This window comes from Procambarus clarkii, chromosome 1 (assembly GCF_040958095.1).
Source record: "Procambarus clarkii isolate CNS0578487 chromosome 1, FALCON_Pclarkii_2.0, whole genome shotgun sequence".
Classification (NCBI taxonomy): Eukaryota; Metazoa; Arthropoda; class Malacostraca; order Decapoda; family Cambaridae; genus Procambarus; species Procambarus clarkii.
In genome coordinates, this window is record NC_091150.1 from 23,114,897 (window position 1) to 23,138,953 (window position 24,057).

General features: G+C 46.8%; 1 protein-coding gene across 1 annotated transcript in view; it reads left to right on the forward strand.

The window, feature by feature from the left end:
- LOC123751648 (transcription factor SPT20 homolog) overlaps positions 1-24,057 on the forward strand; it is a 71,317-nt gene that overhangs the window by 38,847 nt on the left and 8,413 nt on the right. Inside the window, exon 2 of the mRNA XM_069322230.1 lies at positions 12,138-12,411. Within this exon, the coding sequence (XP_069178331.1) occupies positions 12,138-12,411 (274 nt within the window). The remainder of the gene's footprint in view (positions 1-12,137; positions 12,412-24,057) is intronic.

A 24,057-nucleotide genomic window follows, 5' to 3' on the forward strand; every position in this document is an offset into this window, starting at 1 on the left:
ACTCGCTTCACCAGGCTACCTGGGGTCTTAACAAGGGTATACTTTGTGTCAAGTATCCCTTTCAAGGTAAACCCATGCCTACAGTCTTGTACTTGACCACTCAGACATTACGTCCACCCATCAGGAACAAACACACACACTCGTCAGAGTATTAATTCTGAGTGCTCGTTTAATCTCGGAATATTAAACATAATTGATATTCACTTGTGTCTGTGTGTGTCTGTCTAGACTAAGGTGTTATATATGACAGGATTAACCTGGGCAGGAACACTGGAGTACTGTACAAACAGTCTGCTGGCTCACAGTACCCCAGAGTGGTGTACCTAACAGTACCCCAGAGTGGTGTACCTCACAGTACCCCAGAGTGGTGTACCTAACAGTACCCCAGAGTGGTGTACCTAACAGTACCCCAGAGTGGTGTACCTAACAGTACCAACACGCTTCCACTACACATAAGGGGCATAACTGGCCGACCCCTCACAGTGTTCAAGAGAGAACTATCAACATCAGAGGCCCGAGACTGTTCAACACGCTTCCACTACACATAAGGGGCATAACTGGCCGACCCCTCACAGTGTTCAAGAGAGAACTATCAACATCAGAGGCCCGAGACTGTTCAACACGCTTCCACTACACATAAGGGGCATAACTGGCCGACCCCTCACAGTGTTCAAGAGAGAACTATCAACATCAGAGGCCCGAGACTGTTCAACACGCTTCCACTACACATAAGGGGCATAACTGGCCGACCCCTCACAGTGTTCAAGAGAGAACTATCAACATCAGAGGCCCGAGACTGTTCAACACGCTTCCACTACACATAAGGGGCATAACTGGCCGACCCCTCACAGTGTTCAAGAGAGAACTATCAACATCAGAGGCCCGAGACTGTTCAACACGCTTCCACTACACATAAGGGGCATAACTGGCCGACCCCTCAGTGTTCAAGAGAGAACTATCAACATCAGAGGCCCGACACTGTTCAACACGCTTCCACTACACATAAGGGGCATAACTGGCCGACCCCTCACAGTGTTCAAGAGAGAACTATCAACATCAGAGGCCCGAGACTGTTCAACACGCTTCCACTACACATAAGGGGCATAACTGGCCGACCCCTCACAGTGTTCAAGAGAGAACTATCAACATCAGAGGCCCGAGACTGTTCAACACGCTTCCACTACACATAAGAGGCATAACTGGCCGACCCCTCACAGTGTTCAAGAGAGAATTATCAACATCAGAGGCCCGAGACTGTTCAACACGCTTCCACTACACATAAGGGACATAACTGGCCGACCCCTCACAGTGTTCAAGAGAGAACTATCAACATCAGAGGCCCGAGACTGTTCAACACGCTTCCACTACACATAAGGGACATAACTGGCCGACCCCTCACAGTGTTCAAGAGAGAACTATCAACATCAGAGGCCCGAGACTGTTCAACACGCTTCCACTACACATAAGGGACATAACTGGCCGACCCCTCACAGTGTTCAAGAGAGAACTATCAACATCAGAGGCCCGAGGCTGTTCAACACGCTTCCACTACACATAAGGGACATAACTGGCCGACCCCTCACAGTGTTCAAGAGAGAACTATCAACATCAGAGGCCCGAGACTGTTCAACACGCTTCCACTACACATAAGGGACATAACTGGCCGACCCTCACAGTGTTCAAGAGAGAACTATCAACATCAGAGGCCCGAGACTGTTCAACACGCTTCCACTACACATAAGGGACATAACTGGCCGACCCCTCACAGTGTTCAAGAGAGAACTATCAACATCAGAGGCCAGAGATTGTTAAACACGCTTCCACTACACATAAGGGACATAACTGGCCGACCCCTCACAGTGTTCAAGAGAGAACTATCAACATCAGAGGCCAGAGATTGTTCAACACGCTTCCGCTACACATAAGGGACATAACTGGCCGACCCCTCACAGTGTTCAAGAGAGAACTATCAACATCAGAGGCCCGAGACTGTTCAACACGCTTCCGCTACACATAAGGGACATACCTGGCCGACCCCTCACAGTGTTCAAGAGAGAACTATCAACATCAGAGGCCCGAGACTGTTCAACACGCTTCCGCTACACATAAGGGGCATAACTGGCCGACCCCTCACAGTGTTCAAGAGAGAACTATCAACATCAGAGGCCGAGACTGTTCAACACGCTTCCGCTACACATAAGGGGCATAACTGGCCGACCCCTCACAGTGTTCAAGAGAGAACTATCAACATCAGAGGCCCGAGACTGTTCAACACGCTTCTACTACACATAAGGGACATAACTGGCCGACCCCTTACAGTGTTCAAGAGAGAACTATCAACATCAGAGGCCCGAGACTGTTCAACACGCTTCCACTACACATAAGGGACATAACTGGCCGACCCCTCACAGTGTTCAAGAGAGAACTATCAACATCAGAGGCCCGAGACTGTTCAACACGCTTCCACTACACATAAGAGGCATAACTGGCCGACCCCTCACAGTGTTCAAGAGAGAACTGGATAAGCACCTCCAAAGGATACCTGTTCAACCAGGCTGTGACTCATACGTCAGGCTGCGAGCAGCCGCGTCCAACAGCCTGGTTGATCAGTCCAGTAACCAGGAGACCTGGTCGACGACCGGGCCGCGGGGTTGCTAAGCCCTGAAATCACCTCAAGGTTGGTAAGGTGGTTATCTTCTTGAGTTATCTTGAGATGATTTCGGGGCTTCATAGTGTCCCCGCGGCCCGGTCCTCGACCAGGCCTCCACCCCCAGGAAGCAGCCCGTGACAGCTGACTAACACCCAGGTACCTATTTTACTGCTAGGTAACAGGGGCATAGGGTGAAAGAAACTCTGCCCAATGTTTCTCGCCGGCTCCTGGGATCGAACACAGGACCACAGGATCACAATGTCCAGTGTGCTGTCCGCTCGGCCGACCGGCTCCCTATGAGAGAAGATAGATATCTTCTCCCTGGTAGGAGAAGATATCAAGTGAGTATACACCAGTGCCCCACATGGCTCCCCCGGATGCTGCATATCGTCGTCTTCAAGGTCGAGGGACCCTACAAACGCTACCAGAGCTGCGGAGGCCCCAGTGGATGTCACTGGGTCATATATATATATATATATTATGATGGCCCTATATATATTTATATATATATATATATATATATATATATATATATATATTAGTATATCTCTGTAGGGTAAGGCAGGTCCTAGTCAACAACGGCTTCTCCAATGGTTTCGTCGAAGACATCATAAGAAGGAAAGTGAAACGCCATGCAACCTCTGAAGAGACAACTAAGACAACACCTATACCCCCTATTAGACTATTTTACAGGAACTTCTTTTCCACAGCTCATAAAACGGAGGAAAGGGTCCTGAAAGATATTGTCAGTAGAAACGTTATCCCTACAGACAAAAATCAGAAGATACAACTGACGATTTACTATAAAACCAGAAAAACGGCCAGCCTACTCATGAGAAACTCTCCAGACACAAAGCAGAACTCTTTAAAAGAGACCAATGTCGTCTATGCCTTCAAATGCCCTCTTGGGGACTGTAAGCCTCAAAGAACCCAGTATATAGGCAAGACAACAACATCTCTTTCCAGGCGTTTAACGATGCATAAGCAACAGGGCTCCATTAAGGAACATATAATCTCTTCCCACAACCAGACCATCACCAGAGAAATCTTAGCAAACAACACAGAAATCATCGATAGATACAGCGATAGCAGGCGGCTTGATGTCTGCGAGGCACTACACATTAAGAAGTCAACACCAGCAATCAACAGCCAATTAATGCACAACTATATTCTACCCACTTCAAGACTCCGTACCAATATAGAAGCATCAAGAAATATGGGGCAATAGGCCCTTTGTAGTTACTTCCATTCTTCCCTTTAACTTTCCCAATATTATACCCATTGTTTCGTGTTCTGTCTTGTGTTGAAAGTTTGTTTTCACCTCATCCAAAACTGTTCCAACATATCACCTCACCCAAGTGCTGGTATATAAAATGAAAGCTGTTTAAACTCTGTTTAATTACCATCGACAGTGAAAAGAAACATAAAAAATATTGAGAAAATTCGTGTTAGAATTATTAATCTTATTTTTTCGGTCATATTTAATAATATATGTCTACAGGAAAGACTGCTACCAAAATATACTAATATATAATATATATATATATATATATATATATATATATATATATATATATATATATATATATATATATATATATATATATATATTATATAAGTATATTATATATCTTATTGATATATATATATATATATATATATATATATATATATATATATATATATATATATATATATATAAATATATATATAAATATATATATATATATATATATATATATATATATATATATATTTATATATATATAATATATATATATATGGTGGGAGAATGCTGGGATCGATGAACGAAGAGAATTACACAAGACCAAAAACTGTACAATTGAATAATTAGTGTAAATAATTAATAATAAGATAACCCAATAAGGTATTTCATAGGTGAAAGTAAAGTTCCTGTACTGGGTTGTAAGACTCTCTCCTCAGTGTCCTCTACTGTAATGGGCTGTAGCAGGTCAGGGGTCCTTAAGGGCTGAACTAGGTCATTGACAGTGGAACCACCATATACCTGCCGGTATTCCAACAGATATACCTTGTATATGTTATAGAAGGATAAATTGATAAGACAGTTCTATAATTATAAACAATGGTACCGATCATTATCAATGTTGAACTAGGACCGGTCGGCCGAGCGGACAGCACGCTGGACTTGTGATCCTGTGGTCCTGGGTTCGATCCCAGGCGCCGGCGAGAAACGATGGGCAGAGTTTCTTTCACCCTATGCCCCTGTTACCTAGCAGTAAAATAGGTACCTGGGTGTTAGTCAGCTGTCACGGGCTGCTTCCTGGGGGTGGAGGCCTGATCGAGGATCGGGCCGCGGGGACACTAAAAAGCCCCGAAATCATCTCAAGATAACTCAAGATAACCTCAAGATAGGTACATGGGTTATATGCAATAAAATAAACTATTTTGATAAATTAAGATGAATGTATATGACAAATTTATGCTGAATTATATACACAATATAGAGATGTTCAGATTTATATTAATATTCAGTAATAAAAGCTCATTCACTGAAGAAAGTAATTCAACTCACTAATTGGTGAGGCGCTGCCTCGCTCCCTAACGACTCTCAATTTATATATAGATACATATTAAAGTCTTAGCATGTAAATGGCCAATCTACGCTCTAAAGCCATTAATAACTCATCCTGAATTGAGAACCGGAGCCTAATCTGGTAAGTTGTCAGACTATGACCTCTCAGGAGATAGGCTCCGTATTATTTTTGATAAAGATAAGACAGATGTTGATGTTGATTTAAGTGCCTAGTAGAGTTTGCAGTTTGCAAAGGATTAAATGATGGTGGAAGTGTGGCAAGTCTCTGGGTACATGAATTCACTCTCACTTCTCTTAATATGGGGTTCTTATGCACGAATTCTGGCTTAGATTATACATCAGGGACTCCCCGAATATCTAGGGAGTGATTACTGGTGATTAGATAAGAAATTAGTGCGGTAGTGTCCCCTGAAACTGTCCTCAAACACCACACACACACAGACGCGTGCGTCGCCTCCATGTCAACACGGCATGTTCCGGTAGTGGCAGTTGGCGGCGCCACCGGCGGCCGTCCCACTGGCGGGGCCGCCAATTCAAATTCAAATTCAAATTTTGATTCAGGTAAAAGTACATATATAGAAGAGGAGTTACAAACATAATGTTGGATTTATAGATAGAGCATGCATACATTTGTATGTATCTATAGATAGAGCATACATAGGCAGCAACATAGGCATAGGTATGTTGCTGTACATACAATACCTAAAGCCATTAATACGCACAGCGTTTCGGGCAATGATTATAAAATGAATTTCTTTATATAGACTGATTAGCGAGTGATTATTGTGATAAAGATATACCACAAGATAAACACCTTGTAGGTTTAAACATTATTGACCGCACTTAATACTATAATTTGGCGTTTATTAAGGAGTTTGAAAATACGTCACTGGAAGCTGTCGGTTCCAACAATATTTTTTATTATCCCGGAAGCTTCTAGATTCTTATGATCAAATGTCCGCACCTGTGGCTGAGTGGACGGCGCTTGGGGCTCGTAATCCTAGGAGGGTCCGGGGCTCGATCCCTGGCGATGACGGGAAACAAATGGGTAGAGTTTCTTTCACCCTGATGCCCTTGTTACCTAACAGTAAATAAGTACCTGGGAGTTAGACAGCTGTCACGGGCTGCTTCCTGGGGGTGTGTTAAAAAAAAAAATCTTGATTGACAGTTAAGAGGCGGGCCGAAAGAGCAAAGCTCAACCCCCGCAAGCACAACTAGGTGAGTACACCCACCCAACTGGGCGGCAGCTTTACAGTCATGTGCTCCACACCCACCCAACTGGGCGGCAGCTTTACAGTCATGTGCTCCACACCCACCCAACTGGGCGGCAGCTTTACAGTCATGTGCTCCACACCCACCCAACTGGGCGGCAGCTTTACAGTCATGTGCTCCACACCCACCCAACTGGGCGGCAGCTTTACAGTCATGTGCTCCACACCCACCCAACTGGGCGGCAGCTTTACAGTCATGTGCTCCACACCCACCCAACTGGGCGGCAGCTTTACAGTCATGTGCTGCACACCCACCCAACTGGGCGGCAGCTTTACAGTCATGTGCTCCACACCCACCCAACTGGGCGGCAGGTTTACAGTCATGTGCTCCACACCCACCCAACTGGGCGGCAGGTTTACAGTCATGTGCTCCACACCCACCCAACTGGGCGGCAGCTTTACAGTCATGTGCTCCACACCCACCCAACTGGGCGGCAGCTTTACAGTCATGTGCTCCACACCCACCCAACTGGGCGGCAGCTTTACAGTCATGTGAAGCAAATTTTGGATACTTCGCTAAGATTTCGGGCAGCACATCATTATGAATGAAGTACTTACACATTTCTTGGACACTATTGATGGTGTTATCTCTAAATTCCGCGATTTTTTCACATTCCATTATATAATGACGCAAAGTATGCGAATAGTTCTGCTGACAGAGTTTACATTTAGTCAAATCTACATCAGCAGATGTTACAAACTCCCAGAGGTACTTGTAGCCGAGCCTAAGCCTAGCAGTGGCAACATCTAGAAGTCTGCTAACCAGGACCTAGATTCAGGAAGCTCTGTGTATTTCTTCGTAAGTGGGTCTGCTACGAAGGTTCCTAAGTGCGCCCTAAGAAGATGCTTAGGTGCGATTCAATAAGGTCCACTTAGGAAGAAATTTGTTGGTTCACCTGCGTGCCGATAGAGGTCACTACTGTGTTTCGTTTGGCCAATCAGAGAACAGCAACTTTCTTCATATTGAAGATTTAGCGCTGGCTTATCGGAGCTCTACTGCCTCCTATTTACGTCGAATTTTCTTATAAAATTAGTATATTTCGAAGTAAAACAATGTTTTTTCAACTTCTACAGCCAGCACGGACATTGTAGTAAACAAATATGTTACATTTGTTGTTTACCTACGTAATTCTAAGAGATACTGTGTATCTGTCCTTGTTGCTCGGAAGATGCGCTGACAATTATTGTATATATTTACTGAATTTACCCAAGGGCCACTAACTATCTAGTGACCTCGAAGAGGACAGAAAGCCGGCGGCTTGTTAAAGGGCCCGCCAATTGTCTTAATGATATTTTTTAGCTGGAATTTGGCATTTGGAATTTGGCACTTCAGCGGGTAGGCGGTTCCATGGGTTTATAGCCCTCTTGGTGGGAAAAAAAACATCTGTTTTCAGTCCAACTTGAGAGAACATACTCTCCAACACTATATCTGTAATTGCCCTGTTATCAGTGACTTCATACCAAATGGTATGAGGTATTTTGAGCTTTGTAATTACTTCATATACTCAGGAATATTGGAAGATATTCTTGTGCTGCACCCAGATTTTGCCAGTGGAGGCTAATAGATCAGCATTAAGTATTTTGTTCTCTCCTAATTCCATGTATGACTGGCCATCCTGTGAGGTGAGGATGTTGGATGAGCTTGTAGCTGGTTTTTGATCTACACTGTGTGGTCCTTTATACAGAATAGGGAAGCAGCACATTGCTGTGTATACCTAAACATGTTTAAAAATACATTGTTTGAGAGGAGTCTGTTAGAAACTGGTGAGAGTAATTATAATATAATGTTTCCATGATTCAGTGCTTACCTCTTGTGAAAATTGCTTAGAGTTGTTTAGTCAGAGTTGATTTGTTTTTTGTATTGAGGCTGGTATTTTCTAAATTGATTCCATGTACAGTATGTCTAACCATCCTGTGAGATGGGAGTATTAGATAAACTTATAGCTAGTTTTTTATCTACACTGTGTAATATTCCATATAGAAAAGGGTAGCAGCACATTGCTGTGTATACCTAATCTTCTTAATAAAAAAAATTAGTAATAAAGATTTTAAATTATAGTTTGTATTATTACAAATACAGTACTGTATTATCCTTATTAAATCATGTTGACCATGGATCATTAAGATCTCATGTTGATATGTAATAGACATATTTCTTTTGAACTGCTAATCCATGCTAATCATTCATTAAATTGTGCATTATGTCTCAATTTTTCACTTCCTTGGATATACTGTACAGTACAAAAAGATAGGATAAAAATAAACCAATAATATTTCTTTCATTATATTTTTCATTTAAATAACTGCATCAATATTTTTACAGCTGACAGGATTTGTTTTACCATACAGGTGCATTATTTGTTAAAAAAAAAATTTGGTTTATTGTTACACACAATGGTGCTACATAGCCTTCCCAGCTTGGTGCCTTCTTTTAATACTTACTGATTAAAAAATAAATAATAAATACATTTTATTCAGGAAAAGTACATACAGTTGATTTACAAACATAATGTTGGATTTATAGACAGAGCTAGTACATACAATACCTAAAGCCACTAATACTCATAGTATTTCGGGCAAGGTGTGGGGGAAAAAACACAGACTAAAACTTAATAGTAATCGGGATTAGGTATAAATTGTGTTGAAAGAAGGAATAAAAAATACTAAAAGGGGGGTTAACATAGCATAAATCAGCAATTGCACATGTTGGTGAACAGCGTTGTTTAAAAAAAATAGCAAGACATGGGTTGACATTTAGGAGGTAAGTTAGGTTACATGGAGTTAATTGGGCAGTACTTGGTTTAACTCTTAAACTGGTTGAGAGAGGTACAGCCGTTGACATGATTCGGGAGGTCATTCCACATTCTGGGTCCCTTGATTTGTAGAGCCCTTCTAGTTTGGTTACACAGCCAAATTGTGTAACAGGAAGAGGTCTTGGACACAAATTTGTTCCATGCTAAATGTAGAGGAATCAGCTGAGTATTCCTCAAATAAAATAAGTTGCCTCAGCTTATAAGGTAAATAAAATAAGCATTTCTCAAATAAGTAGCTGCCTCACCTCACTGCCTTACTGTTACATAGCCTTCCCGGCATGGTGCCTTCTGTTGATAATTACTTGTTCCACACCCAAATTGTATAACAGGAAGAGGTCTTGGACCCCTACTTCCCTCTCTCTTTTTTAATAATCTATATAGTCATAATTATAGCTTTAAGTATTCAATGAATAAAGTTTATGACATTTTTACCCTTCTCCTTACCTAACATCATTTGTGCAGCATATTTTTATTTTATGTCTCACCCAGATTTAATTTAAAAATAAAACCAAACTAAATAAATTAGAAATGGGTATGTATAGCTAAGGTACACCCTTACTACTAGGTGAACAGGAGCATTTGGTGATAGTAAATGATCCCATCAGGCAGGGCTCATCACCTTCTCTCATATTTCATGTTCACCAGTGTTTATTTACTTAATAACTACTGGTATAATATCTTGCTATTATAAAACTAATTCTACTATCATAAAAGACATATTTACTCAAAGTTTCAAGCAGAGAATGCATATATAACTAACACGAAGGATTCCTCTTCACTAGATTCAATTTTTATAATCTTTAGTTTATGTTCCAAAATCTTAAAATCGATCCCAGTGTTATGTAGTAGAGAAAAAATGACTTATATCCAGTTTACGTAAAGCTACGAGTGGTCGAAACCACACTTAAATCCCGGAATGAACTTACGAAGGTTTTTCCACTTAGTGTAGCTACCTGAATACCGCCGTAGCCGCCACGAAGGCGCTAAGAAGGAAAACATTCGTAGCTAAGAAGAAAAACCTTCGTAAGTACCTTCCTGAATCCGGCCCCTTATTGGATGACCCATAGACGTGCGGTTCTTCATGCATAATAGAATGATGATAGATGGAGTAACTGGTGTGAATTTCACTTTGCCTCAAGTCTACGAGATTTAGTTGATGTTCCTGGGATATTGCTGCCCTCAGGCTGCTCAAAGGCAGTCCAAGGTGGTAATCAATTCCCTCTTTACGAGCAAATGTCTTGGCCAACTCATCAGTTCTATCATGCATTCGGAGACCAATATGGGAAGGAATCCACAGGAGACAAACTCTGACTCCATCATTGATTATTTCATTATGTCTGTGTCTAGCTTCAGAGATAAGCACGTCACAGTATTACCTATGGTGCAGTTGTGGTGACCCATAGCCTAGGAGGAGGACCCATAGCCTAGGGGAAGTAAGCAGGGAGCATTCAGAGAAAATTTATTGTGTCTTCCCCCTCCTCATCGATGTAGACCTGACCAAATGTAAACTGTGTCAACAAAATTATTTGCACACCCTCCGTCACTATGTGATGGAGTGCGAAAAGATACGTGAATTTAGAGACAATTCTATAGCCAATGTTCCAGCGATGTGTCAATATTTCATTCAAAATGATCTGCTACCAGAAATTTTAGCCAAATATCCCCAGTTTGCTAACTGTAGGTAGTAACTAAGTGATTGTAACCTATCCACCGCTGCCCACTGGATGGGGGGCGGTGTAACCTATCCACCGCTGCCCACTGGATGGGGGGCGGTGTGCAGGACAAACATATCAATTGTGACACTAGCTCTCCACATATGTCAGTTGCTTAATTTAGAACCTGTACTTGAGGTCGATCTCGAACCCATTGTTGATGTGATGACTTATATTGAATTTTGTAACTAGCTCATCAAGATTGTAACTTGCTTAGCTAAATGAATTGTGGGGTTCAGTCCCTGAGCCCATTATGTGCCTCTGTAACCCTTTCCACTACCGCCCACAAGATGGGTATGGGGTGCATAATAAATGAACTAAACTAACTCCCCCCCCCTCTCTCTTGTTACCTCTATGTATCTTATACAATGTTATACAGCTGTATCCCACCCGTGACACCCCACACTAACGTCACCATCTGGTCACATCTGCTCTATTTTACAAACATTAGTAAAACGTCGACTTTTGAACGTTGAGGACAAGTACTGACCCTTGCTCGGGGAGGAGGAGCGCTGGAGGTAATCACTTACAATCACTGTGTAGTTACTGCTTTTGTCTCCTCCCTCTCCATTACTACCTTAAGTAAAGCATTAAAAGACAACACTTAAAATAACATGAAGTTATAAGTTGAGAAACTTCTCTGTTTAGGACAGGCTTCTGTGCTTGAAAGTTATTTGAGTATTCCCTATATTTTCGCATTAAAGAAAACCTAGACCGTAAAATGCATAACAGAAAATAATTTTATGTGACTTTATATTTTAAACCATCAATTTACAATACAATATAGTTATAACTTGAGAATATTCTCTGGTTAGAAGAAAGGTTCAATTACTAGTTTACACGTAGACTATTACTAGAACCGTAATATGCTTTCAGACCATCACCAATATCTAGTTAACTATCCAGGTGGTCTGAGAGAGTGGTTAACGTCTCGGTGTAATCACTTTGCCCGGAGGACGGCACCTTTTATGATGACCAATACTTGCTGTGTAGGAGGCTGTTGTTGTTGTTAAAGATTCGCTGCCTGGAGCAAAGTTGCAAGTAGCACGGGCTATGGCGAGCCCGTAGGTAGTAATGTTTATGTTGAGTGTGTGACGGGTGTTTCTCTGCCCACAGCCCGCCCTCCAACGTCAAGGTGCTGCCTACCACCTCCAGGACGCAGATGAAGCAGCAGCTGATGCGGCAGCAGCTGCAGCAGCAGCAGGAAGCCAGGGATGTAGCAGCCTCGCGCATGCGCCAGCAACACCACCTTCACCAACAGCAGCTGCAGCAACAGCAACACATTCAGCAACAGCACCAATTACAGCAGCAGCAGCAGCAGCAGCAGCAGCAGGAGGGCATCGCCATCCCTGCCTCCATGCCCTCGGAGCTGCCACCACAGGTCCTGCAGGTGAGTTGTAGTGGTGACAGGAGTCGGGGAGGGTGGGGAGGACCGCCTCACAGCAACCCTACCCTTCTGTAAGTTCATTTGACCTTGCTGTTCGTGTTGTGTGTTGCCTCAATACTGGCCGAGCCTTGTGGCACCCTGCGTGCTGCGGCCCAACTTGACACCTCTCCGTCACTCCCTTTGTTTTCTGACAGTTAGGTACTCTCTCACGCAGTTATCTCAGCCGGTGGGGGGGGGGGTGAGAGAGCAGGGGGGGAGGTGGGGAGAGAGCAGGGGGGGAGGTGGGGAGAGAGCAGGGGGGGAGGAGGGGAGAGAGCACGGGGGGAGGTGGGGAGAGAGCAGGGGGGGAGGTGGGGAGAGAGCAGGGGGGGAGAGAGAAGGGGGGGAGAGAGCAGGGGGGGAGGTGGGGAGAGAGCAGGGGGGGAGGTGGGGAGAGAGCAGGGGGGGAGGTGGGGAGAGAGCAGGGGGGGAGGAGGGGAGAGAGCAGGGGGGGAGGTGGGGAGAGAGCAGGGGGGGAGAGAGAAGGGGGGGAGGAGGGGAGAGAGCAGGGGGGGAGGTGGGGAGAGAGCAGGGGGGGAGGAGGGGAGAGAGCAGGGGGGGAGGTGGGGAGAGAGCAGGGGGGGAGAGAGAAGGGGGGGAGGAGGGGAGAGAGCAGGGGGGGAGGTGGGGAGAGAGCAGGGGGGGGGAGAGAGCAGGGGTGCATGGGGGGGTTATTTCATGTGATGTTATTTCTGTGTGCAGGTTTGGGACCAGCCCCTCTAATATTTTCCACGTGTAAATTATTATGTATCTCTCCCGCCTGCGCTCAAGAGAATACAGTTTTAGGCTCTTTAGTCGGTCCCAATAGTTTAGATGTTTTACTGAGTGGATTCTAGCAGTAAAGGATCTCTGCAGCTCTCCAGGTCAGCAATTTCACCAGCTTTGAAAGGTGCTGTCATTGTGCAGCAGAACTCCACTCTAGAGAGCACAAGCGTTTTGAAGAGTATCATCATCGGTATAGCATCTCTAGTGTGAAAAGTTCTTGTTATCCAACCTGTCATTTTTCTTACAGTTGTGACGGCTACTTTATTGTGTTCTTTAAAGGTAAGGTCTTCCGACATAAGTACACCCAGATCCTTTACATTGCCTTTTCGTTCTATGTTATGATTTGCCTGAGTTTTGTACGTGGTTTCCGTTTTTATATTTTCATTTTTTCCGTAGCGCATGAGCTGGAACTTATCCTCGTTAAACACCATATTATTTTCTGTAGCCCATAGAAAGACCTGATCTACATCTGACTGGAGGTTTGCCGTGTCCTCTATGTTGTCTACTCTCATGAAAATCCTAGTGTCATCTGCAAAGGATGATACAGTACTATAGGTTGTGTTCTTGTCTATGTCCGATATGAGGATGAGAAAAAGTACTGGAGCAAGCACAGTACCCTGGGGGACTGAGCTCTTCACGGTTGATGGGCTGGATTTTATTTTGTTGACTATTAGACATTGGGTTCTGTTGGTCAGGAAATTGTAGATCCATCTGCCTATTTTCCCGGTAATTCCTTTTGAACGCATTTTATGTGCAATAACACCATGGTCACATTTATCAAAAGCTTTTGCGAAATCTGTGTAAATTACATCAGCGTTTTGTTTGTCTTCCATAGCATCTAATGCCATATCATAGTGGTCCAGCAACTGCGACAGGCAAGAGCGCCCTGTTCTGAAACCATGTTGTCCGGGGTTATGGAGATGCTGTGATTCCATGTATTTTGTGATCTTACTTCTTAGCACTCTCTCAAAGATTTTTATGATGTGTGATGTTAGTGCTATCGGTCTGTAATTTTTTGCCTCTGCCTTATTTCCTCCTTTATGAAGTGGTGCTATCTCTGCTGTTTTTAGTATATCAGGGATAACGCCAGTATCTAGGCTTTGTCTCCACAGAATGTGGAGGGCCTGCGATAGTGGTTTTTTACAGTTCTTGATGAATATGGAGTTCCAAGAATCCGGGCCTGGTGCAGAGTGCATAGGCATACTGTTTATGGCTTCTTCAAAATCCAGTGGGGATAGGGTGACGTCTGATATATGATTTAATGTTGGTATCATATCCATGAAAAATTCATTTGGGTTATCGATCTTTAGTGCGTTTAATGGCTCGCTGAAAACAGAGTCGTACTGCTTCCTCAGTAACTCGCTCATTTCTTTGTTGTCATCGGTGAAAGTTCCATCTCCCTTTCGCAGGGGCCCGATACTAGATGTGGTTTTTGATCTTGATATTGCATAGGAGAAAAAATATTTCGGATTTCTCTCTATTTCACTGATGGCCTTTTGCTCTCTTTGCCTCTCCTGGGTTTTGTATGATTCTTGTAGCTTGAGTTCAATTGTTTCTATTTCTCGACCTAACCTTCTTCGCCGTTCTTGAGGTAGGCTGCTACCTACCAGAACTTACCTGCCAAGGGGGCAAGATAATGGGTAAGGGGGGTGGGGGAGGGGGAAGTGCACTCACCCCTAAGGGTATGTGGTGAAGGGTGACACAGGACCCGTGCCAGCAACCGGTGCCAAGTGTGTTCCTCCACCGGTGCCAAGAGTGCCTTATGTGTGAGCTCTGAAGAGGTGTGTGTGGGCGACCCTCTCTGTCTCTCCTGGTCTCTGTCCTCCTCTATCCCCCCCCACCACTGCCCCCCCCCCTCCACCCCGTCCCCCCCCCCCCTCCCACTCACTCTAGTAATGGAAAATGTGACGATTCAGGGAGTTGCTTTTCGTACGGTTTTGAGACGGGTGAGATGGTTTAGCGACAGATGAGTGACGGATGACTATTTCTGTATAGTAATTCAGTGAGTAGCTACCTAATGGTATACCAACCTAATCGTACACCTTCAATACCTTGCCAACAAGGTAGTCAAGCTATTGTTTACCGTAAACTAAGCCATTAATGCTGGTGTATGTGGTATACAAGTTACTAATACTGGCTCTGTGACATGAGACAAGCCGAGGGGCCCTTACAGTCAGCTCTGCACTTATAATCAACTCAAACTTCCATCTCAATCTCTATACTGTACTATTACTTAACGTAACTACTTGTGAAGTCTCAAACTGTGTCAGTATCTTCTAAGATATCTTTGTGGAGTGTAACTTTAGATACTGCTTATGGCTTAACAACTGTTGTCAGTCATTCTGTATTTTATTAAATAACAAAACAAAGAATGTGTTTGGAGAGAGAGAGAGAGAGAGAGAGAGAGAGAGAGAGAGAGAGAGAGAGAGAGAGAGAGAGAGAGAGAGAGAGAGAGAGAGAGAGAGAGAGAGAGAGAGAGAGAGAGAGAGAGAGAGAGAGAGAAAGAGAGAGAGACTTTTTCCAAAGCCAGTATAGTCTTCTCTAGTTTTCATCAATGTTAGTAGGAATGTAAACTGTGTCAACAAAATTATTCGCACACCCTCCGTCACTATGTGATGGAGTGCGAAAAGATGCGTGAATTTAGAGACAATTCTATAACCAATGTTCCAGCGATGTGTAAATATTTCATTCAAAATGATCTGCTACCAGAAATTTTAGCCAAATATCCCCAGTTTGCTAACTGTAGGTAGTAACTAAGTGATTGTAACCTATCCACCGCTGCCCACTGGATGGGGGGCGGTGTAACCTATCCACCGCTGCCCACTGGATGGGGGGCGGTGTAACCTATCCACCGCTGCCCACTGGATGGGGGGCGGTGTAACCTATCCACCGCTGCCCACTGGATGGGGGGCGGTGTAACCTATCCACCGCTGCCCACTGGATGGGGGGGCGGTGTAACCTATCCACCGCTGCCCACTGGATGGGTATGGGGTCCACTACCGCCCACAGGATGGGTATGGGGTCCACTACCGCCGACAGGATGGGTATGGGGTCCACTACCACCCACAGGATGGGTATGGGGTCCACTACCGCCCACAGGATGGGTATGGGGTCCACTACCGCCCACAGGATGGGTATGGGGTCCACTACCACCCACAGGATGGGTATGGGGTCCACTACCGCCCACAGGATGGGTATGGGGTCCACTACCGCCCACAGGATGGGTATGGGGTCCACTACCGCCCACAGGATGGGTATGGGGTCTACTACCACCCACAGGATGGGTATGGGGTCCACTACCACCCACAGGATGGGTATGGGGTCCACTACCACCCACAGGATGGGTATGGGGTCCACTACCACCCACAGGATGGGTATGGGGTCCACTACCGCCCACAGGATGGGTATGGGGTCCACTACCGCCCACAGGATGGGTATGGGGTCCACTACCGCCCACAGGATGGGTATGGGGTCCACTACCACCCACAGGATGGGTATGGGGTCCACCGTTGCCCACAGGATGGGTATGGGGTCCACTACCGCCGACAGGATGGGTATGGGGTCCACTACCACCCACAGGATGGGTATGGGGTCCACTACCACCCACAGGATGGGTATGGGGTCCACTATCGCCCACAGGATGGGTATGGGGTCCACTACCACCCACAGGATGGGTATGGGGTCCACCGCTGCCCACAGGATGGGTATGGGGTCCACTACCACCCACAGGATGGGTATGGGGTCCACCGCTGCCCACTGGATGGGTATGGGGTCCACTACCACCCACAGGATGGGTATGGGGTCCACTACCGCCGACAGGATGGGTATGGGGTCCACTACCACCCACAGGATGGGTATGGGGTCCACTACCGCCCACAGGATGGGTATGGGGTCCACTACCGCCCACAGGATGGGTATGGGGTCCACTACCACCCACAGGATGGGTATGGGGTCCACCGCTGCCCACAGGATGGGTATGGGGTCCACTACCACCCACAGGATGGGTATGGGGTCCACCGCTGCCCACTGGATGGGTATGGGGTCCACTACCACCCACAGGATGGGTATGGGGTCCACTACCGCCCACAGGATGGGTATGGGTCCACTACCACCCACAGGATGAGTATGGGGTCCACTACCGCCCACAGGATGGGTATGGGGTCCACTACCGCCCACTGGATGGGTATGGGGTCCACTACCACTCACAGGATGGGTATGGGGTCCACTACCACTCACAGGATGGGTATGGGGTCCACTACCACCCACAGGATGGGAATGGGGTCCACTACCGCCCACAGGATGGGTATGGGGTCCACTACCGCCCACAGGATGGGTATGCGGTCCACTACCACCCACAGGATGGGTATGGGGTCCACTACCGCCCACAGGATGGGTATGGGGTCCACTACCGCCCACAGGATAGGTATGGGGTCCACTGCCGCCCACAGGATGGGTATGGGGTCCACCACCGCCCACAGGATGGGTATGGGGTCCACTACCATCCACAGCATGGGTATGGGGTCCACTACCGCCCACAAGATGGGTATGGGGTCCACTACCGCCCACAAGATGGGTATGGGGTCCACTACCATCCACAGGATGAGTATGGGGTCCACTACCGCCCACAGGATGGGTATGGGGTCCACTACCACCCACAGGATGAGTATGGGGTCCACTACCGCCCACAGGATGGGTATGGGGTCCACTACCGGCCACTGGATGGGTATGGGGTCCACTACCACTCACAGGATGGGTATGGGGTCCACTACCATCCACAGCATGGGTATGGGGTCCACTACCGCCCACAAGATGGGTATGGGGTCCACTACCGCCCACAAGATGGGTATGGGGTCCACTACCATCCACAGCATGGGTATGGGGTCCACTACCGCCCACAAGATGGGTATGGGGTCCACTACCGCCCACAAGATGGGTATGGGGTCCACTGCCATCCACAGCATGGGTATGGGGTCCACTACCGCCCACAAGATGGGTATGGGGTCCACTACCGCCCACAAGATGGGTATGGGGTCCACTACCGCCCACAAGATGGGTGTGGGGTGCATTATAAATGAACTAAACTAAAGTTTAGTTCATTGTATCTCTAACTTTTTCACTAGCCTCTTGTGTGGTACTGTATCAATGGCTTTCTGACAGTCCAGAAATATGCAGTCTGCCCACCCTTCTCTTTCTTGCCTTATTTTTGTTGCCTGGTCGTAGAATTCGAGTAACCCTGTGAGGCAGGACCTGCCATCCCTGAACCCATGTTGATGCTGTGTTACAAAGTTCCTTCGCTCCAGATGTTCCACTAGCTTTCTTCACACAATCTTCTCCATCAGCTTGCATGGTATGCAGGTTAGGGACACTGGCCTGTAGTTCAGTGCCTCCTGTCTATCCCCCTTTGTTGTATACAGAGACTACATTAGCCGTCTTCCAAATTTTTGGCAGTTCCCCTGTTACCAGTGATTTGTTATACACTATGGAGTGGTGTGTGTGTGCGTTTCTGCACACACATGCAATCTTGCAAGTTACATATCTGAATATATGTTGTGGCGTACATGTGTGTATGCGTGTGTACATATGTACGTGTCCACGCCGTGTGCACATCCACTCTAGTGAGGTAGACAAGCTAGCAAGGTCGACCGACTGCTGTAAAGACACAGTAATCTCGCCCATCAGCAGATAATGCTTCTCTTATCTGCGTTGTTCCGAGGTGGTGCTCTGCCAGCGGTGACAGAAGGTGACAGATGGTGACAGTAAGGTGACAGTTGGGTGACAAATGACAGGTCAAAAGTGTTTATTGGTCCCCTAATACCTTTGTGAAGATCTTACGCCCCCCCCAACACCCTTTAGGCTTAAGCTCAGGTAGCAAGAACCTATACTAGGGGCCAGGTATGGTCCTCCTATACTAGGGGCCAGGTATGGTCCTCCTATACTAGGGGCCAGGTATGGTCCTATACTAGGGGCCAGGTATGGTCCTTCTATACTATGGGTCAGGTATGGCCCTCCTATACTATGGGTCAGGTATGGCCCTATACTAGGGGCCAGGTATGGTCCTCCTATACTAGGGGCCAGGTATGGTCCTCCTATACTAGGGGCCAGGTATGGTCCTCCTATACTAGGGGCCAGGTATGGTCCTCCTATACTAGGGGCCAGGTATGGTCCTCCTATACTATGGGCTAGGTATGGTCCTAATATACTATGGGTCAGGTATGGCCCTATACTAGGGGCCAGGTATGGTCCTCCTATACTAGGGGGCAGGTATGGTCCTCCTATACTAGGGGCCAGGTATGGTCCTCCTATAATAGGGGCCAGGTATGGTCCTCCTATACTAGGGGCCAGGTATGGTCCTATACTAGGGGCCAGGTATGGTCCTCCTATACTAGGGGCCAGGTATGGTCCTCCTATACTAGGGGCCAGGTATGGTCCTCCTATACTAGGGGCCAGGTATGGTCCTCCTATACTAGGGGCCAGGTATGGTCCTATACTAGGGGCCAGGTATGGTCCTCCTATACTAGGGGCCAGGTATGGTCCTATACTAGGGGCCAGGTATGGTCCTCCTATACTAGGGGCCAGGTATGGTCCTATACTAGGGGGCAGGTATGGTCCTCCTATACTAGGGGCCAGGTATGGTCCTCCTATAATAGGGGCCAGGTATGGTCCTCCTATACTAGGGGCCAGGTATGGTCCTATACTAGGGGCCAGGTATGGTCCTCCTATACTAGGGGCCAGGTATGGTCCTCCTATACTAGGGGCCAGGTATGGTCCTATACTAGGGGCCAGGTATGGTCCTCCTATACTAGGGGCCAGGTATGGTCCTATACTAGGGGCCAGGTATGGTCCTTCTATACTATGGGTCAGGTATGGCCCTCCTATACTATGGGTCAGGTATGGCCCTATACTAGGGGCCAGGTATGGTCCTCCTATACTAGGGGGCAGGTATGGTCCTCCTATACTAGGGGCCAGGTATGGTCCTCCTATAATAGGGGCCAGGTATGGTCCTCCTATACTAGGGGCCAGGTATGGTCCTATACTAGGGGCCAGGTATGGTCCTCCTATACTAGGGGCCAGGTATGGTCCTCCTATACTAGGGGCCAGGTATGGTCCTCCTATACTAGGGGCCAGGTATGGTCCTCCTATACTAGGGGCCAGGTATGGTCCTATACTAGGGGCCAGGTATGGTCCTATACTAGGGGCCAGGTATGGTCCTATACTAGGGGCCAGGTATGGTCCTATACTAGGGGCCAGGTATGGTCCTCCTATACTAGGGGCCAGGTATGGTCCTCCTATACTAGGGGCCAGGTATGGTCCTATACTAGGGGCTAGGTATGGCCATTCCAGCGGTAGGTGGCTACCGTTACCTGCGGCAGGTGGCTACCGTTACCTGTGGCAGGTGGCTACCGTTACCTGTGGCAGTTGGCTACCGTTACCTGTGGCAGGTGGCTAGCGTTACCTGTGGCAGGTGGCTAGCGTTACCTGTGGCAGGTGGCTACCGTTACCTGTGGCAGGTGGCTACCGTTCCCTGTGGCAGGTGACCACCGTTACCTGTGGCAGGTGGCTACCGTTACCTGTGGCAGGTGGCCACCGTTACCTGTGGCAGGTAGCTAGCGTTACCTGTGGCAGGTGGCTACCGTTACCTGTGGCAGGGGGCCACCGTTACCTGTGGCAGGTGGCTACCGTTACCTGTGGCAGGTGGCTACCGTTACCTGTGGTAGGTGGCTAGCGTTACCTGTGGCAGGTGGCTAGCGTTACCTGTGGCAGGTGGCTACCGTTACCTGTGGCAGGTGGCTACCGTTACCTGTGGCAGGTGGCTACCGTTACCTGTGGCAGGTGGCTACCGTTACCTGTGGCAGGTGGCTACCGTTACCTGTGGCAGGTGACCACCGTTACCTGTGGCAGGTGGCTACCGTTACCTGTGGCAGGTGGCTACCGTTACCTGTGGCAGGTGGCCAGCGTTACCTGTGGCAGGTGGCTACCGTTACCTGTGGCAGGTGGCTACTGTTACCTGTGGCAGGTGGCTACCGTTACCTGTGGCAGGTGGCTACCGTTACCTGTGGCAGGTGGCTATCGTTACCTGTGGCAGGTGGCTACCGTTACCTGTGGCAGGTGGCTACCGTTACCTGTGGCAGTTGACTACCGTTACCTGTGGCAGGTGGCTACCGTTACCTGTGGCAGGTGGCTACCGTTACCTGTGGCAGGTGGCTACCGTTACCTGTGGCAGGTGGCTACCGTTACCTGTGGCAGGTGGCTACCGTTACCTGTGGCAGGTGGCTACCGTTACCTGTGGCAGGTGGCTACCGTTACCTGTGGCAGGTGGCTACCGTTACCTGTGGCAGGTGGCTACCGTTACCTGTGGCAGGTGGCTACCGTTACCTGTGGCAGGTGGCTACCGTTACCTGTGGCAGGTGACCACCGTTACCTGTGGCAGGTGGCTACCGTTACCTGTGGCAGGTGGCTACCGTTACCTGTGGCAGGTGGCCAGCGTTACCTGTGGCAGGTGGCTACCGTTACCTGTGGCAGGTGGCTACTGTTACCTGTGGCAGGTGGCTACCGTTACCTGTGGCAGGTGGCTACCGTTACCTGTGGCAGGTGGCTATCGTTACCTGTGGCAGGTGGCTACCGTTACCTGTGGCAGGTGGCTACCGTTACCTGTGGCAGTTGACTACCGTTACCTGTGGCAGGTGGCTACCGTTACCTGTGGCAGGTGGCTACCGTTACCTGTGGCAGGTGGCTACCGTTACCTGTGGCAGGTGGCTACCGTTACCTGTGGCAGGTGGCTACCGTTACCTGTGGCAGGTGGCTACCGTTACCTGTGGCAGGTGGCTACCGTTACCTGTGACAGGTGGCTACCGTTACCTGTGGCAGGTGGCTACCGTTACCAGTGGCAGGTGGCTACCGTTACCTGTGGCAGGTGGCTACCGTTACCTGTGGCAGGTGGCTACCGTTACCTGTGGCAGGTGGCTACCGTTACCTGTGGCAGGTGGCTACCGTTACCTGTGGCAGGTGGCTACCGTTACCTGTGGCAGGTGGCCAGCGTTACCTGTGGCAGGTGGCTACCGTTACCTGTGGCAGGTGGCTACCGTTACCTGTGGCAGGTGGCTACCGTTACCTGTGGCAGGTGGCTACCGTTACCCGTGGCAGGTGGCTACCGTTACCTGTGGCAGGTGGCTACCGTTACCTGTGGCAGGTGGCTATCGTTACCTGTGGCAGGTGGCTACCGTTACCTGTGGCAGGTGGCTATCGTTACCTGTGGCAGGTGGCTACCGTTACCTGTGGCAGGTGGCTACCGTTACCTTACCTAGAACTTGTTACAATATTTACATGAACTTCTATCCATACATCTATACATCTATTGCAAGTATCTGGGGGGGGGGGGGATTTGTAACTTTTAAAATTTGTAACTTTTTTAACTTTTGGATTTGTAGGAATTTCTTTGAAATTATCCTGAAATGACAGAATTATTTAATTTATATTGAATTATTATTTTTCAAACAGAAGAATTGTTTAATTTGTTTGTTTGTTCTTAAAGTGTTTCTTAATTTGAATTCAAGATTCTTTTAAGCCTATGAAAACTTAGAGGAGAAGATATTATTATGTGTTATTAAAGCAAGAAAAATGCTGTTGTAATTGTGAAGAAATGTGACTATATGGAAAACTGAATGTTATTAAATTGACAAAGAATGCATTGGCTGCTGGACAAGGAGGCCTGGTCAAGGACCGGGCCGCAGGGACGCTGAGCCCCGAAATCATCTCAAGGTAATCGAAAGATGACCTGCTCTTAACAGTAAAAATAGTAAAAAAAAAAAAATAACAATTTTGAAAGGTAATAATCTTTTTTATTACAAGATTTCTGACAGTACATATATGGCTTAGTTAAGCCATTCTGTATATTGAGCTCTATGAAACAAGGCAATTAAGTCGAATTTTGCCTGCTAATCTTACAAGGTTCTGACATGTTAATGCTATATATAGATTATAGCCTAAAAATAAAAATATGAACACTTTTTTTAGAATTAAATAATAAAGCCCAATCCATTAAGTAAAAATGGAACAAGGAAACTCTTTACCATTAATGTGTTAATGTATAAATGAGAAAATAATTTCAAGTTTTCTGTATATACAAAACCAACAAATATTGGGCCTAATGTCCACTCTTACTCATCAGCAAGAAATAAAAGCATTTATATTTACTGCTATGCTTCAGAGAGCTGTAGGAATATATATCCCTGTGTATATACATGGAGTCAGTGCCATATATATACTCTAACTCCCTAAATACTCATGAGTCATTAATCAACAGCCAAATCTCTCCCAACAATAAAAAAAAAATAATATTAAGAATTCAATAATTCTTCCATTGCATGATAACGGAAATTCTTAAATTGCAAAGACGACTCAGTATCAACATAGCATTTAGGATTATTGATATAATAATGTTGCAAATTTCATCAACAATTCCTCGGGTAGTTGTAATAGATGTGTGCAGTGGCATGCAATGTTTGTGTTAGTTCAGTGGTGGTGAACAGGTGAACATCTTCACCAGAGGAGGAATGAACATGAACATCTTGGTGTTCACTTTATTGTTTGTTAACTTGGGTGAGTGTAATCATTAACTCTATCCTCACACACACTGGCTATCCTCACACACACTGGCTATCCTCACACACACTGTAGCCAACACTGCCTATCCTCACACACACTGTAGCCAACACTGGCTATCCTCACACACACTGTAGCCAACACTGGCTATCCTCACACATACTGTACCCAACACTGGCTATCCTCACACACACTGTAGCCAACACTGCCTATCCTCACACACACTGTAGCCTACACTGGCTATCC